The sequence below is a fragment of the Trachurus trachurus genome (assembly GCF_905171665.1).
Source record: "Trachurus trachurus genome assembly, chromosome: 4".
NCBI classification, from domain to species: Eukaryota; Metazoa; Chordata; class Actinopteri; order Carangiformes; family Carangidae; genus Trachurus; species Trachurus trachurus.
Window position 1 is genome coordinate 24,509,237 of NC_139898.1, and position 16,218 is coordinate 24,525,454.

Below are 16,218 nucleotides of genomic sequence, written 5' to 3' on the forward strand. Positions count from 1 at the left end.
TATTGAACTCCTCACACCTCACTCTACTTAGCTGATCACCTGAACCAAATCATATTTAATGAGGAAGAAAGATTATTAAAAAAACACACTGCTGTGATTAAAAATTGGGATTATTCCACCAATTTTGATTTCTAAACTCTTCCTAAGTTTAAAAAGTAGTGTTGCGTTGTTTTAAAATGAATATGAACTTGTTTTCTTTGCATTATACAAGACCAGAATGTTTTTTGTTATTTTGACCTGTTGCCATTTTCTGCAAATAAATGCTCTAAATGACAATATTTTTATTTCCAATTTGGGAGAAATTTTGTCAGTAGGTTATAGAATGAAACAAATGTGTTCATTTTACTCACACATAGGCTACATATGAATAGTAAAACCAGAGGAACTGATCATTTCCAGAGCTGTAGCTATCTTTGTTTTTATTTTATCTATTTGTTTTTTTTAACCACAGATGTCTATGATCCCCCTCATATGGGCTACTACTGTATTTCACCAGTATTTCACCCTGGCAGGGGCGGATTTGGTCACTTCCTTCCAGTAGAGGCAAAAAAAAAAAAAAGAGGCTCCGCCCACCTACGTCACAGGCGGCGTGGCGCTCGCGGGCTGCTCTTCAGCGGGAGCGCGCTTCTCGCCGTCCCGCCTGTCAGAGCGAGCTCAGACCGGACGGAGAGTGGACGTGCTTCTCCTCCTACAACTACGGGAACATTACGCCTATAATATCACCACCACCACCGCCACTGCCACCACCACAACCCCGGAGCCAGCTGTGCCTGCCTGTAGCCGCGTTGCGTCGTTGCTTTTTTTAAAACACGAAACCAACCAACTCTGAATTCGCATTAAATATGCCTAATATCGTTTGTTGTCAAACGCCTCAGGTAAGATTTTTAATTTATTTCGTACATTAGTCGTGTCTTTGTCACATGTGTAACGTTAGAAACGGGGGAGGGAGAAACCTACTGTCACTGGGAACATCTGGCAGCTCGTTATTCAGCCACATATTGCTTTTTAACATCGTGTTAAACCGGTGTCTTTGCTCAGTTTTGTGTAAAAAGAAAAACGCCTCTTAACGTTCGTGGCGCGCGAACAACGTCACGTAAAAAAAAACCGCTCTTTCCGCATAATAACGTTAGAGATCTACAGTTTTATTTAACGACACAGTCCACTTGGCTCTCCGTGACAAATAGTTAATAAATACACCGGCGGCATCTCTCTCTCTTGCATTGGTTGAGGACACATGTCATCGACTCACTGGATGATGTGTCCGACATGGTTGTTAAAAAGCCGCCGGTGTGGCTGTTGTAGCACCACCACGCGCTAGCTAACACGCGCCCTGAGCTACCTACATACCTGTCTAGTGTATATATTATCTGCGGGTTGGGCCGATTCCTGGTGGGGGGGGGGGGGGGGGCTTTCTTCTTGACCCAGTTTCTGGCGGCGGGATGTATGTATGTGCAGACCCCTCTTGGCTCTCAGCCAGACATGATGGCTCGGGTACATTACTCCAGCACAGAGTGGGAGGAGGAGGATGAGGGAGGAGGCGAGGAGGGAGGGAGGGAGGGGGATGAATGGCATTGCTTTGCAGCGAATAGACAAACATGGACTACTGGGTGTATATGGATGTAGGGACTTGCCCACTATGGGGGTGGTGGGTGGGGGGATGACACTGGCAGGGTGGGTAACGTAGTGTGGGTACATCCTGTCCTTTACTCACCCCTCCGATCCGCTTAGTGCCATGTTGTGTAAAAAAAAAAAATGAAAATCGACGCCTCACTTTTGTCTGTCTGTGTGACGTTAACTTCATTCAGCATTATTATGATTATTATTGGGTGTGCTGTTATCGATCCGTCTGGTTAAAGGAAATTGTTTGTGGCCTATAAAGTGCTGCAGGAAAGGAAACTGTCTCCCGGCTGCTTCCAGTCTAGTCCTGGCCGACTGTGCTGGTTAATCCGGTTGTGAGGGCTGGCAACCACGTGGAAAATTCCCATATATGAAACTGTAAAAATCACGATTTCTATTTTACAACACCTTAATTGACGCGCAGATATTCTCATTTTTATTCCACTGTGATGTAAACGAGTTGCTCTAGGTTACATTATGAAGGCGGATTATAGTGGTTGTGATTTCTCAAATCTCAATCGATTTATTCCTCATTTTCCTCGTTGCTCTATTGTCATCTGAGATATTATAGAGTGTGTCGCCGTTTGCTTCCTTTCTCCTCCATAATCGCTGTTACTATCTCATTAGAGTGCAGTTTTCACGATCTGTTTCAAGTGGTAAATTTCCACACAGGAAAAGTGGGTGAAATATCTGGCAGTGCCTCCCTTCGCCACTGGGGGGAGGGGTGTCAAACAACCATTGATAGTCCTCCTGACCAAGTGTCAGACCTGCAGCTTTGTGCCTGGCTAATCAGATGGAAAAATGGAGAGAGAAAATACATTCAGAGCAACCCTCTGTGACAAATTTGTGAACAATCTCACTCTTTCTCTTTTAGGCTTTTGTGCTCTTCGTCTTTGTTCCCTGGTTGTCAAGCGCATGCCCATAGATCAACATGTCCAGCTCACAAAGTCTGCCCTTCAAGCTTGCTGTGTATGTATGTGTGCCTGTGTGGTTGTGTGTGTATGTGAGTGAGCTGGATATTTGTTATTTCAGTATACTCAAACAAGTTTGCGGTCATGAACGTGTTTGGTCCGTGCAAGTGACCAAAGGGGGCAACCATTTTCCTTGAGGGCAACAATTGTGTGATGGACTGAACACAGCGTTCATCATGTAGCTGGACTTCATACCCGAGCTCCTGTTTCCAGAGTAACACCAGTGATTGTGTAAGATAATCTCCATCAATCTAAAGAATAGTATTATTTCTTATTCAGATATAACAACTGTGGACAACGGAAGCAGCTTTTTTGTATAGAACATATTAATCTAGAGAAGTGAGGACAGTTTTTTCCTCACAGTGCCCGTTGGGGTGGAGACACAAGAGGCGAACACGGCAACAGGCAAAGTGTGGTGGAACCATGTGGAGGAGTTCAGCGTTTGAGCCTTCACACAAGGCGTCTTTTTTGCCAGATGTTGCATAACCAGTCAAAACTGGGTCAGTGTTCCCTCCATCCACACACACGGACACGCTAAATCATAGCTTGCCGTGCCAACCTTGCTGAAAATACAGTGCAGCTCAGTGCATGAGCGTCGCAAGACCAAAATCTCAAGACGCGCCATCATGCTTGTGCATTTACCCGTATTAAAAAAGAAAAGAAGAAATGTGGCGCGCATCCAGTAGTCTTATCTCAGTAGTTTTGCCGCCATTTACACTTTATGCCAAACCCATAACCGCAGGACGACATAACAATCTTGGCTGTTCAGTGCGCGTTTAACTGCCTTTGAATAGAAAACTCTCTCACGGTGACATAACATTTGTGCGCGGTGCGTTTCCAGAGCAATCCAATAATTCATTTTCATTGTTCATTTTATTCCATCTCCCCCTTTAAAATGATGTAGCTGTCTTCCTCTCCTTGCAAACTCTGTCTTTACTTTCTCCTCCCATCATGCTGCGTGCTCTGTCAAAGTGTAAAGGTGAAAAAATGGTTAAAGACTCAGAGGATAAACAGTCCAGTCTCAACATAATTCCTCCTTTTTTTTCCTTCTCGTACTTGACTTATGATTATTAAGCTCCCGCTGGGCAGCGCGGTTTTGAGTTTAGTAGGTCACTGGATTTGAGTATTTTGTTTTTGTCGATCTGGCTAAGTACATGTATTTGTGGTTTGTGGGTGATTCTAAATATCAGATAGATGATGGTTTCAGATGACTGGCACACAAATCATCACCTAGCGTAATGTGTAATCTTTGAGGGTAATATGTAAAGCTTGCTTTTGGTATTAAACTGGCATTGTGATTTTCTTGTAGAACCAATTTGGCCCTTTTTCTTATTCTGCTGCTGTTGTAGGGATTAGTTAATGAAATGGCGAAGCCCATGGCGGTAGAGAATGACTTGCTGAGTCCAAAGTGTGCTGATGTCTCACAATCGAAGAAGCATTTATTTATTTTCTTGTCGGCTGAAAACTGTCCTGGCTATGGGTTTGCAGGACTGTGTGTTTTTGTATACCTTACCTCCAAACCATCTGACCATGGAGCAGATGGTTATTATTTCCGCTGCATACAAAGAGTACACTGTTGGTGTGCTTCAATGTCACTGGCTGTCTTTTTTTTTTTTTTTACATTGTCAGTATTGTGTGAGCAGATAAACATAACCTCAGGTCTGCTCACGGTGGATGACGATGCTCGAAGCAGCTGGACATGAAACTTTAATAGATAAAGCTGTCACAAGATTAAAGAATCAGTTTAATAATAAAGTATTTTGTTTTATAGCTTCCCCCCCTGCCTGAGGGGAAGATTGTAAAAATACCTCTTTTCTTACACAACGATTCATGCGCTGGTATGAAACCTGACTGACATTAGTGTTGAGGGCAGTTGACTGAAATCACAGCTTCTTTTTTTTTTTTATGTGTTATAATCTCATACAAGTTGTGCTGCACAAAGCGAGGCTGCTCATGAAAACCTTGTCACATGGGGCCTGGATACGGTTTCAGACTACGGGGGCAGCTGCTGTGGTCCGTCTTCTTCTTTTCTCTCCAGCAGAGACGGTGATAAAACTCATTTATTTATGGAGCTTCAAACTGCAGATGGCATATACTGTCGATGTGCTTTGGCCTAAAGTTACATCAGCCATGTTAATTTTTCAAGATCTCACTGGTAGTTTATTATTTATTTGTTAAAATTAACTCTTTTTATTGGCAGAATAAAATATCTCGAGATGGGAGGGATGTGGGATGTTGGGTGTGACGTTCATGTGTAGGCGGGGCTTAGGGGCCAGGTTTACGTGGTATGTGGGCTTGCCAACCATAATTTAAAGTGCAGCGCTGCAGTTAAAAAAAGAAAAGAAAAAAAAAAGCCAGACGATTACTGCATCTAACCAACTGTCTGGGTGTGTAAATGCTGTCGTAAGTTCTTCCCTGCTGTGTTTTCCTTATAGGTCAGTGCTTGAATGAAAGGGCTCATGGTGGGGAGGAGCCAACCAAAGGGGCTTGTCACATAACATAGTGTTTGAGTGGTCCGGCTTCAGAGAGGGTGGAGACGGAGCTGAAGGCATGAGACGGATTAAACAGTCTTGCTTGGCCTGGTGGGACATAGCAGCAGGTGTGGAGATTTGAAGCGCTTAATAGAGGGTGTTGTAAGGGAGGACTATCAAAGGCATGGGCTTAGCTACCAGCCGTGTGTGGCTTTTGGTGGACAGGATGCTGGAATGAAATGCTGAACTCTGCTGTTTTCTGCCCGATCTTAATCAAGGAAGGAATATGTGGTGAGATGAAGTCGGTGTGTATCCACAATCTTGTCTGTCCTTGAATTTTTGTATTAATGTGGAGGGGAAATGGAATATGGAAAACGCTGTGAGGTCGGTTTACTCTACGCTGTGTTTGGACTCGTTCGGGGAAAAGAGTGGAAAAGGAGGAGGGAGAGCAAGCAGTGTTCTCATCTGCCATCACATGTGCGAGGTCGCCTCGATTTACCACGTGGATCTGACTCATGCGAGTGCGGCTCCAGATCCAAGAATAGGCAGCAATGAATTTCAATATGAGCTTTTTGTTCTTTGCCGATCTCTTTTTAAAAAAAAAGAATAATCAAAAACTCATGTCTCTTTTCTCCTTTTTTTCCCCTTCTCCTAGGTTATAATGTATGACCAACACAGAATAAGTACAACTCTATAGCCAACGGGATCCCGAGGACTTGATTACAGTCGCTTCAAGCCTGATAGTTTGTCCGTGCGGCTGATCCCCCTCTCCCGGCTGATCACGCCCCTGAAGTCAACTAGCATTTCTTCTGCTTCCCATCCCTCTCCTTGGGTGAAGACGATTCAGTTCTCAGTCTGCTTCGCCTGCTCTCTGCGGTGGCACTTACTATTTTCTATTAGGTAAGGCCATGACTAATGCATAGGACAGATTATAATGCACAATGCACATCACAGGAACCTAATCCTAATCCTCTCTCTGGTCATCAATTAATAAAGCCAGCTATTACTATGTTGTGCAGTTGAAAGCACGTTGGGAAGGGTACAGAAGAATAGCATGCTGGGTATTATTGCTTTCAGTATAAAAGAATAATTCTCTTTTTTCCTGTGTTTTTTTTTTTTAAATATGTTTCTCTTTCACAGACATACCATCAAAATTTACCAAGATGATTCCCAACGGCTATTTAATCTTTGAGGATGAGAGTTTCCTGGATTCTACCGTGGCCAAAATGAATGCTCTGAGAAAGAGTGGTCAGTTCTGTGATGTTAGACTGCAGGTATGGTTTAATGCAAACCCACAGACACACACACATGGTTTTTTGCACTTGCCACTGCACATAAGTGGCCAAGGTCACCATATAATAGAGGATTTGAGAGAATACAAAACAGTTTGAGACACACAAGATGTTAGTTTTGGCTAAACTAATATGTTTTGTGAAAGGGAGATTCTGCATGGTTCCCTGGGGCTGGGAAAGAATGTTTTCTGTTTTTTACTCAAACAACTTGCAAACTATGAAAATAAGACTACAAGTATTTGTTATTTTCTGTTGTTCTCATTGTTTTCATACCTCAAGTCTGAGAACCAGTTCACACAGCTTGTGTGAGAACCTGTCTCCATCGTTTGTAATGATAAGACTTTGGAAAGACGTTTGCAGCCAATCAGGAAATGGCATTGTTGTAACTCAGATTTCTTTTTCATGATAGACTTTCTGCAGATCAATATCATGTGTTTCTTTAGTTTCCTTTAACCCTAAGACACAAATGTTGTTTTCTATCAGTCATCTTCTTTTAAGAGCAGAGATACTTTTTCCCTCTTCAGCAACACATTTTAAAATGTTTGTTTTCTCTCTCTACCCGTTCATCCAGGTGTGTGGTCATGAGCTGATGGCTCACCGTGCTGTTCTGGCTTGCTGCAGTCCCTACTTGTTTGAGATCTTCAATAGTGACCTTGAGCCTCACGGAGTCTCACATGTCACTTTTGAGGACTTGGACCCGGAGGCTGTGGAGATCTTGCTCAACTACGCCTATACTGCCCAGTCAGTAGCACATTTGGCCTTTTTGACCTTTTTGTCCCTGATCTAATCATTGCAAAATTCTCAACATTTGACATTTGAAAATGATTAACAACCTGTTTTTTGTTTGTTTTTGTTTTTTCTGTGCTCCACACAGACTCAAGGCAGATAAAGAGCGGGTCAAGGAAGTGTATTCAGCAGCAAAAAGGTTCAAGATGGAGCGAGTCAAACAGGTACGGTATAACTTTATGCGCCACTCATCAAATCCAGCAAGTTTCAACTGGATTGCACACATATATAATTTACTCAAACCTGTCACACTCACTTCCCAGATTTGTGGCGACTATCTGCTGTCTAAGATGGATTCCCAGAACGCCATCTCTTTTCGCAACTTTGCCAGCTCTATGGGAGATGCCAGAGTTTTGGCCAAGGTGGATGCCTTTATCCAAGATCATCTGCTGGAAGTGTCTGAACAGGAGGACTTCCTCAAACTTCCCCGCCTCAAGGTACTGAATGAAAGGCTGCACAAGGACTTAATAGTTAGTTTAGAGCTGGAGCCGTTCTCTGATTATGAAGCTGCAAGGCCATTGGTCGCTGCTCTTTGACCTCTTTCCTCTGACCAGTGTTGGAGGTCTCATGTTGAATAATAAACTGCTTAAGCTTTGTATATTTTTACCTTTCTAGCTTTGTCATGAGATTACAAACACTAAGTGTGCAGGTGTGCCTCATATAGATTTTCCCCACTGCTAAAGCCAGCTGAGAGTGTATTAAGGGCAGCAGGCTTAAACATATGCAATTTGTAAGACCAAGCGTAGGTAGGCGATGACTACACAAAGGGTTAACTCGGGGTCAGATAAAGAGCTAGTGCCCTAACGATGAGTTGATGTACAGTATGTGAAGTATATGTGAAATCTGTTCATTTCTGTCATGTGATCATGAAACTTACGTTCAGTAGTTTCTCAAATACATCATTGTAAATTATAAATTGAATTACGCTGAGGCTTGTGACTGTTGGCCAAACAATAAGAAATCTGATGATATCACTCTGGACCACCACTCGCACTCAAGATCCCAAATGGAAAAATGTCTAATTGGGGAAAATGTATCTATTGTTTAATCATTTTCCCAATGCAGTTCCAATTTGTAGTGAAAATCCAATGGTTAAGTCAACCACAAACTTGTTAAATGGTCTGCATTGATCATTACAGAAAACATCAATGACTGACAGCTATGTGGCCCATTAGGTAATTGCTGGAGTCGCCCTTCGGTCATTTAAAGAAACAAAGGGAAATGTTTAAGCAGCCCGAGTCTTCACCGTTCACATTAGTCCCTTTTCTCTTGGGACACTTAAAATTCACATGCATTTTAAAATACATCCAGTTCTTAATATATTGATTGCATGTATGACTCGTGGGTTATTCCCAAGCAAGTAAATAGGTACAACATATTGAATCAAAAAGGGCGAAGGTAAATTATTAATCAGCCAGTTAGCTCAAGTATGAGCAGTCAAGGTCCTGGTACTGATTTGCATTCACTTTATTCCTGTTGCATATTAACACCAGCTCCCGTTTCTGTGTTTTTACAGTTAGAAGTAATGCTAGAAGACAACCTTGCCCTGCCCAGCAATGGCAAGCTCTATTCGAAGGTGCTCAACTGGGTGCAGCGTAGCCTCTGGGAGAACGGAGACCAACTGGAACGACTGATGGAGGAGGTCAGTACAGATCACGCAACTCTCTGGGTCGATGTTCGATGCTAACCTGCCCCCCTTCCCCCTTCTTCTTCTTCTGACTCCTGTTTTTGACATCAAGAAGCCGTTAAGGGGGCTGAAATAGAAATAGCATGCCACTGTCATGCTGCCATGTCAGGACTGTTCTTTTTTTTCCCCTGTGATTTGTTGAGGTTTTTGCAGTAAGAAACTCTGTACCCCTGACCCATACAACACATTAGAGGTGAGCCAAAAAAAGAGCTGCTGTTTTGCTCTTGTTTTTTGTTTCCACTGTTCTCTTTTGGGTACGTGATTGGTTTACATAAAACCCCATCTGAGTATGACAGTGCTGTTCTCCGCTGAAACGCAAAAAAATAACAAAAAGACCACAGGTTCTCAAAGGTCTGACCCTTGATTCTGTTGTCTCACTGCCACTTTACTTATCTGAACAGGTGCGTGTTTGTTGCTCCAGCACTAACAGGCACTCCTCCCCATTGATTTATCTCTCCTGTAGGTTTATTAGCAGCAGCAGGAGACCAGACTGAGGAGCCAGGACTGAGCCACCAGGGTAATGAGTCAGAGAAAAGAGAGAGAGAGAGAGCGAGGAGAGGAGCACTACTGCCTCTCAGCAGCCTCTCTTTGCAGCCAACACTGTGCTCCCATCTGTCCATGCCACACATACAGATGCATCTCATTTCTGCATTAAAAAAAACATTTCTCCCACAAACCATTAGCAACAAACACATCTAATTGGATGTGCCTGTGCAACACATAAAGTAACAGTAACAGTGCATGCTAATACAGACCTATCCAGCCACTGTTGTGGTCCAGTACCACTCAAATTTGGCATCGGACAGAAACCAGCATTTCACATACGCATGGTAATTTGTTAAGAAAACAACACATTTCACTAGACAACAAACCATCACTTGAATTTTTCTTCTCACATTCAACAAAACCTAAAGGAGCATTTTGCTTTTCTTTTTTTTTTAAACCCTCTTTTCCAAACGTTTACCATGAGCTGGACTACTGAGTGACTTCAACAGATTTCCTCACTATTATTTTGTCTGGTCTGACCAGAACAAGTAGTTTTGCTTTTATTTCTTGATGGGTTTGAATCTGTCATGAGATTTTAATCTCTAATGTTCAAGCTAAGCTTGATGGTTGTTGCAACAAGACGTACTGTCATCGTTTAGTCATCTGGATTTGACTGCCTATTGTGGCCGCCATCACAATGACCCAACTTCTTCAGCTAGAGGACCCGTTTCCAAGCAGCAGAGGTGGTGAGGAGGGGGAGAGCTGCATGGAGCCCCTCATCCTCCTCCTCCTCCTCCTCGTCTTCTTTCTTCACAGAAGAATTTTCCAGATGCAGCGGTTGATTCATCACCAGCTCCCTCTTTTTTTTTAGATGCAAATTTCAGAGAAGTCGCTGTGCGTTACCTTCTTGAGCTGAAATATTTAACCCGCTCTGTGTGGAGCGGCTGAGCCGTGTGTCTTTTTAAAGGGAGCGTTGCACTCGAGGCTGAAGATCCAGGCCTTCGTCCCCCTCCCCCTCCTTCTCTTCACAGCACAGCTCCCCCCCCTCCCCTTCCTCCTTCCTCCTCCTACTCCTCCTCCTCATGCTTCCCATTATGCTGGGGCTCTCAGTTTGTTGCCATGGAGACAGCCACATAGGTGTGTTGTTCCTGTTTGTCTTGCAGGTGCAAACGCTGTACTACTCACCTGACCATAAACTGGTGGATGGAGGGCTGGTGATTGAGGGGCACAGTGAGGTGTTTGGTGGCGAGGAGGACCACCTTCAGTTTGTGCAGGTACTCGACAGCAGCTTGTGCCTGGCTTCACTTTAAACGAAGTCTCTCTACCCACATTGTGCTTGGCAGCCTGTAGCTTTTTACTTGTACAGCAGCTTGTGCCTGGCCATGCAGAAAAATACTACACAACCTGTGCCTGGCTACACATAGTTACGGCTCATTAGGATTTAGCCACAATGTAAAAGCTAATGTCAGCTATGATGCCTGCCTGGCTAATGCTGTTGAGCACATATTAAAACCACACTTTGACTTTAAAATCAGTGTCAAGAGTGGGCAGCGACGGCAGCATTTTCTTTATTACTTTTTGAAGTTGTGATGAACTGTGTGCTGTAGCTTGGTCTGAGACAGTTTGCAGTGCTGTGTTGTTGGCTTCAGATGGTTTGAGATTTCAGTGCAAACTCGGGGACACGATTTACATCCCCTCGTCTACATTTCGGATCTAAGCGTAGTAGATTGGGATATGATTTAGGTTTGGTGTTAGGCACGGGAACTGGGTGGGCGTGTGGTGACAGCTTGCTGTAGCTGCGCTGTGCTCTTGCAGAAGAAACCGGTACGAGAGAGCACCCAGAGACAGATGAGCTGCAGCTCCTCAGGAAGCCTGTCGCCCTCCAACCAAGCAGCAAATGCCCCCAAACAGACCGGCAGGAGAGAGTGGAAGTACATTGCCTCTGAGAAGACCACAAGTAAGTGTGTTTTTGAATTTGCTTGAATTAGCTGTATGTGCACAAGCCTCACAGATGCTGCACAATAATAGGTGAGATTCAATTAAAAGTGCAATTGTGACATAGCATCTCAATTTTGGATTAGATTATCTCCCCGCCGCCCCTTTAAATCTCAACTTGTTTTTCTGCCTCAAGTCTAATCACCTTGATTTTTCTTCCTTCCAGACAACACCTACCTGTGTCTGGCTGTGCTGGACGGGATGCTGTGTGTGATCTTCTTGCACGGTCGCAACAGCCCCCAGACGTCTCCCTCTGCCACCCCCTGCCTGATGAAGAGCCTCAGCTTCGAGGCCCAGCCGGAGGAGCTGGAGGAGCACCCGCTCTCTCCCATGCACTACGCTCGCTCCGGCCTGGGCACCGCGGCCCTGAATGGAAGACTCATCGCAGCAGGTGGGGAACCACAACGGGATTTAAATACATGTTTTGCTTGGCTCCTGGGTGAGGGATCCCTCCTCTGTTGCTCACCCTGAGGTTTCTCCAACTTTTTTTGCCTGTAGAAAGGTTTTTCTTGGGAGTTGTTTTTCCTCAGTCGACGTGAGAGTCTAAAGGCAGAGGATGTTGTAAAGCCCTTTGAGACAAACTGTAAAAACGGGCTATACAAATAAAATTGCCTTGCCTTGCCTTTTTAGTACATACTCTTTGTAAATAACCTTAAGGTTCTCCACCGCTCGTTGTAGCTCGAGTACCATCGATTCTTGGTTTTTGACATTCTCTCTAACAGCTTTATATATATTTTCAGTTTTAAAATAAGGGGAGAAATTTGAAGTAAGTCCTAAAAGTGATTCTGATCCATGTTCTTCTTTGTGATGTTGCAGGAGGCTACAACAGAGAGGAGTGTCTGAGGACTGTGGAGTGTTACGACCCCAAAGAGGACCGCTGGACCTTCATCGCTCCGATGCGGACTCCGAGGGCTCGATTCCAGATGGCTGTACTCATGGTACAGTACATCACTCATTCTTCTTTTTATCTAGGGAGTTATTGATTCAACAATAAAGTGCACCTTTAGAATATCGGCCTAGAATTGCACCCACTCCATGTTCAAATGGGTTTCTCTTGTCTTGTGTAAATACTTACCTACTGCCTGTTCAAATAGTTTGGTTTTTAAAATTCTGGTCGCAACGAAAGTTAAACTGAATGTTTTATTTTTAGTGTTGTATTTGTCACCTCATGACTTTTCCATCGCTGCCACTCACAGGGTCAACTGTACGTGATTGGAGGTTCAAACGGGCATTCGGACGAGCTGAGCTGTGGGGAGTCGTACGACCCGCATGCTGATGAGTGGGCTCAAGTACCAGAGCTAAGGACAAACCGCTGCAATGCAGGTCAGTCCCCTCTGCAAGGATGAAGTAACTGATCGTTGCACATTATTGATCTCTTAAGAAAAGGGAGGGAGCCTATTTGAACCGCTGTTCCTGTCTTCTCTCTTTTTTTTTTTTAAAGGTGTCTGCTCCTTGAACAACAAACTGTATGTTGTGGGAGGGTCGGACCCCTGTGGGCAGAAGGGCCTGAAGAACTGTGATGCTTTTGACCCCGTGGCCAAAACCTGGTTCAACTGTGCCCCTCTTAACATCAGTACGTGTCCACACAGTCCCACATGCACTGAAGCACCACACTTCATTATATTTAAGAGGGCTTTTGAATAAATCTGAGCAGATCTTATATTGTTAAAGGGATGGTTCAACATTTTTGGCAAACTGGCCCATTGCCATAATCCCTATAGTCTTAGCAGTAGGTTTGTTATCTTTAATTGCAGGTGCAAGCTATTTTTAGAACGGCGGAGCAGAGCCGTGAGCTGCTCAGAGCTACGCTACGGAGGCTCATGGGATTTCTTGGTTTCCCTCATCAAACTCATCAAATACACAATCCAACGACTCCAAAACGCTCTGGTGGACAAGTTGTGACCTGCACATTCACCACGCTATGAGATAATAACGGAAGGTTACAAGATCGAGTTGTTTATGAGGTGAATTCATGCAAAACCGCTGATGCGTGTTTCCGTCGGGGGCAGTTTTGTTGGCAAGCAGTCTCTGCATTTGCCTCGAAAACAAGTCCGTCTCATAACGTTCAGTTATTATCTCATAGCGTGGTGAATGTGCAGGTCACAACTTGTCCACGAGAGCGTTTTGGAGTCGTTGGATTGTGTATTTGATGAGTTAGCCTAGCTCTGAGCAGCTCACGGCTCTGCTCTGCCGTTCTAAAAACAGCTTGCACCAACAATAAAAGGTAAAAATGTTGAACTATTTCTTTCAGTACAATCATGGTTGATAATAGATCAGCCTGTACTAGTGTTGTTACCAACTGAGTAGTCTGGCAGGTCATAAATCATACATCTGACAGGTTTGACAACACGATAACGTGACACATGAACAAGACCGTACATGAGAGTAGCTGAGACCCAAATGAAGGAAGAGGTTTTTATTACACAGCTGTCACAGCACAGATTTGCCCCCCGAGGAGAAACGAAAGGTTGGATTCATAAATCTTTCTTCTTCTCAGGGCGGCACCAGGCAGCAGTGTGCGAGTTGGAGGGCTTCATGTATGTGATCGGAGGGGCGGAGTCGTGGAACTGCCTGAACACTGTGGAACGCTACAACCCTGAGAACAACACCTGGACCCTGATCGCCCCCATGAACGTCGCTCGCAGGGGAGCCGGCGTCGCCGTCCATGCAGGTAAAAAAAAAAGTCCACGACCCAAAAACATGGTGGTGGTGTGACGATCGTAGTGTTGATAAGTTGTGGGAAGTTTCATTCTGACGTCTCTATCCGTCTCCGCCCAGGCAAACTGTTTGTTGTCGGCGGCTTCGACGGCTCGCACGCTCTCCGCTGTGTGGAGATGTACGACCCCGCCCGCAACGAGTGGAGGATGCTGGGTAGCATGATGTCGTCACGCAGCAACGCCGGCGTGGCCATGCTGGGCGAGTCCATCTACGCCGTGGGCGGCTTCGACGGGAACGAGTTCCTCAACACTCTGGAGGTGTACAGCCCCGAGACGGACGAGTGGAACGACTGTGCCAAGCCCCCGTCTCCTCTCTGCGACTGAGGGGGGGGAGGAGACGGGGAGGAGGGGGAGGGGGCCGGGCGGGGTCGGGGAGTCTCACAGTGCTTCACCTTTTTCCAAACTAACAGGCTTAGTGACGTAATCGTGTTTCGTGACGTTCTGTGTGTGTATGAGCGGATATGTATGGGTGGGGGAGGGGGACGTCGGGGCGAGGGGTCTTCAGTGAAGACCGGCTTCTATTGGGGTGGGGAGGGGCGGGTGGGGAGGGTTGTTGCCAAAAGCAACATAACGCCTTTGCATATTGCATACTTTTTTTTTTTTTTCGTGCTGTATATAGTTTTGTTTTTTCTTCCTCATTTTTTGTCATATGCCAACATTTAATACACATTTAGTGCTTTTCTTTTTCTCTTAGAGTTGAAAGGTTTGTCACTTTCATCGGAGGTTTTCAGTTGAGCTATCTACTGTCGGTCACTGGGAAGGTGGCAGTGTGGAGTGATGACGATTTGACTTTTGAAAGTTCAAAAATGTTCAAGTTTATTTAAGAATATTTCTGTTGTGGAAAATGTAATTTTTGCTCACATATTTAAAGGTCAATGGTTTGAAGCCTTACTCAGAGTGAGAGTTAATTAAACACCCGTCATGGCTTTTTGTGTCATTTTAAACAAGCTGGGTTGCTTTTTGAATCTTAAACGATGGCCTTTTTTATATTTTTTATACACTGCTGATTTACCAATAAAATAAAAGTAGTAGCAGACAGCTTAAGTCAACGAATCTAACCAGTGCCGGTTTTAGTTAATTTTTCTTCTGCACGCACAACAATGCTTCTGCTAACCAAACTTTTTGTTATCGTGATTTTAACTACTTGATGTATGTAGAGATGCAGTTTACTGAAGATCCTTCTTTTCTTTTGTGTTTTCAAGTGTCAGGCATTGGCAGATTCTTCTGGAAGGAATGTTAAAGCAAAGAAAAGTTATCACATTTGTAACATTTCTTAATTAATAAATCATTTAAATCTGATTTTGGTTCTCAGTGGAATGACTTGTGTGTAACGTGTAAACGTCTCTAAGGGATGGTTTTATATTTAGGTGGTTGCACTTGAGGCTTGAGCATTTTAAAGAATTAAAACTAGACAGGAAGCCTTGACTTTAGTGTCCAACAGCTGATTTTAATGACCCTAAATTTAGCCTTTATTGGGCCCTCGTCTCCCCCCCGGCTCTGTTAAATGACTCTTTCCTGGTCATTGCCCGTCTATGCTTCCATTGCCACCCATTTTCCTCGGGGACTATCACGCTAAACCAGGTTTTTTTCTAGCTCCTCTAAGTGTCTTTTAGAGGGAGATTATACTAAGCTGGCTAACAGACCTCAGCAGGAAGGACCGGCGACACTCGCTCACCGTGGGCCGTGACTTGCTGAACGGGGACCAGCTGAGCTTGCCGCATCTGCATGACCTCGGAAGTCACCGACAGCCAGTCAGAATCGGTTAAATCCCTCCCCGCCCCTGTGCTCATTCACAAGTTGCCGTCTGATAATCTCTGACACACCTGACAGCTGCAGTTTAAAAAAAAAAAAAAAGCCTTGTCACACACAGGCCACGTGCAGCGAGTAGGAGACTAAATACTCAGATACTCACAGTCTGTCATTTCTGTTTGGCCACTAATACAAAATCTGATCCAGTCTCCTCCTTATTCCCTCATACAGTGAACTGGGAACATTTAATTACTGACTTCTTCTCTTTGCTTTGGATTTATACTTTAAACTCCTAGAAGTCAAACGCTGAGCAGAATAACAAAAGCAATTCACACTTTACACATGAATTCACTTTGAGACAAAAGGAGATAAAACCCAGTAGCGTGCAAGTTTCCATCGCATCAACAGTCCAGGATAAAAGCTGTTCATCCTTAGTCTAGCTCTGGA

At 44.4% G+C, this 16,218-nt stretch overlaps 1 protein-coding gene across 4 annotated transcripts; it reads left to right on the plus strand.

The window, feature by feature from the left end:
• The first annotated feature begins 650 nt into the window (after positions 1–650).
• Positions 651–15,321, plus strand: ivns1abpa (influenza virus NS1A binding protein a). Of its 4 annotated transcripts, none has more exons than XM_083970594.1 (15): positions 651–875; positions 5,715–5,959; positions 6,200–6,333; positions 6,923–7,092; positions 7,226–7,301; positions 7,401–7,574; positions 8,654–8,779; positions 10,474–10,584; positions 11,126–11,267; positions 11,472–11,696; positions 12,122–12,243; positions 12,502–12,628; positions 12,747–12,878; positions 13,803–13,976; positions 14,084–15,321. In XM_083970594.1, the coding sequence occupies exons 3-15, from the start codon at positions 6,223–6,225 to the stop codon at positions 14,344–14,346; spliced, it is 1,953 nt and encodes a 650-aa protein (XP_083826720.1). In that variant the 5' UTR covers positions 651–875; positions 5,715–5,959; positions 6,200–6,222; the 3' UTR covers positions 14,347–15,321. The 4 variants fall into 4 exon arrangements, with proteins under 4 accessions (XP_083826720.1, XP_083826719.1, XP_083826718.1 ...); XM_083970593.1 differs by lacking the exon at positions 651–875 and adding an exon at positions 5,094–5,350; XM_083970592.1 differs by lacking the exon at positions 651–875 and adding an exon at positions 5,102–5,364.
• The last annotated feature ends 897 nt before the right edge of the window (positions 15,322–16,218 follow it).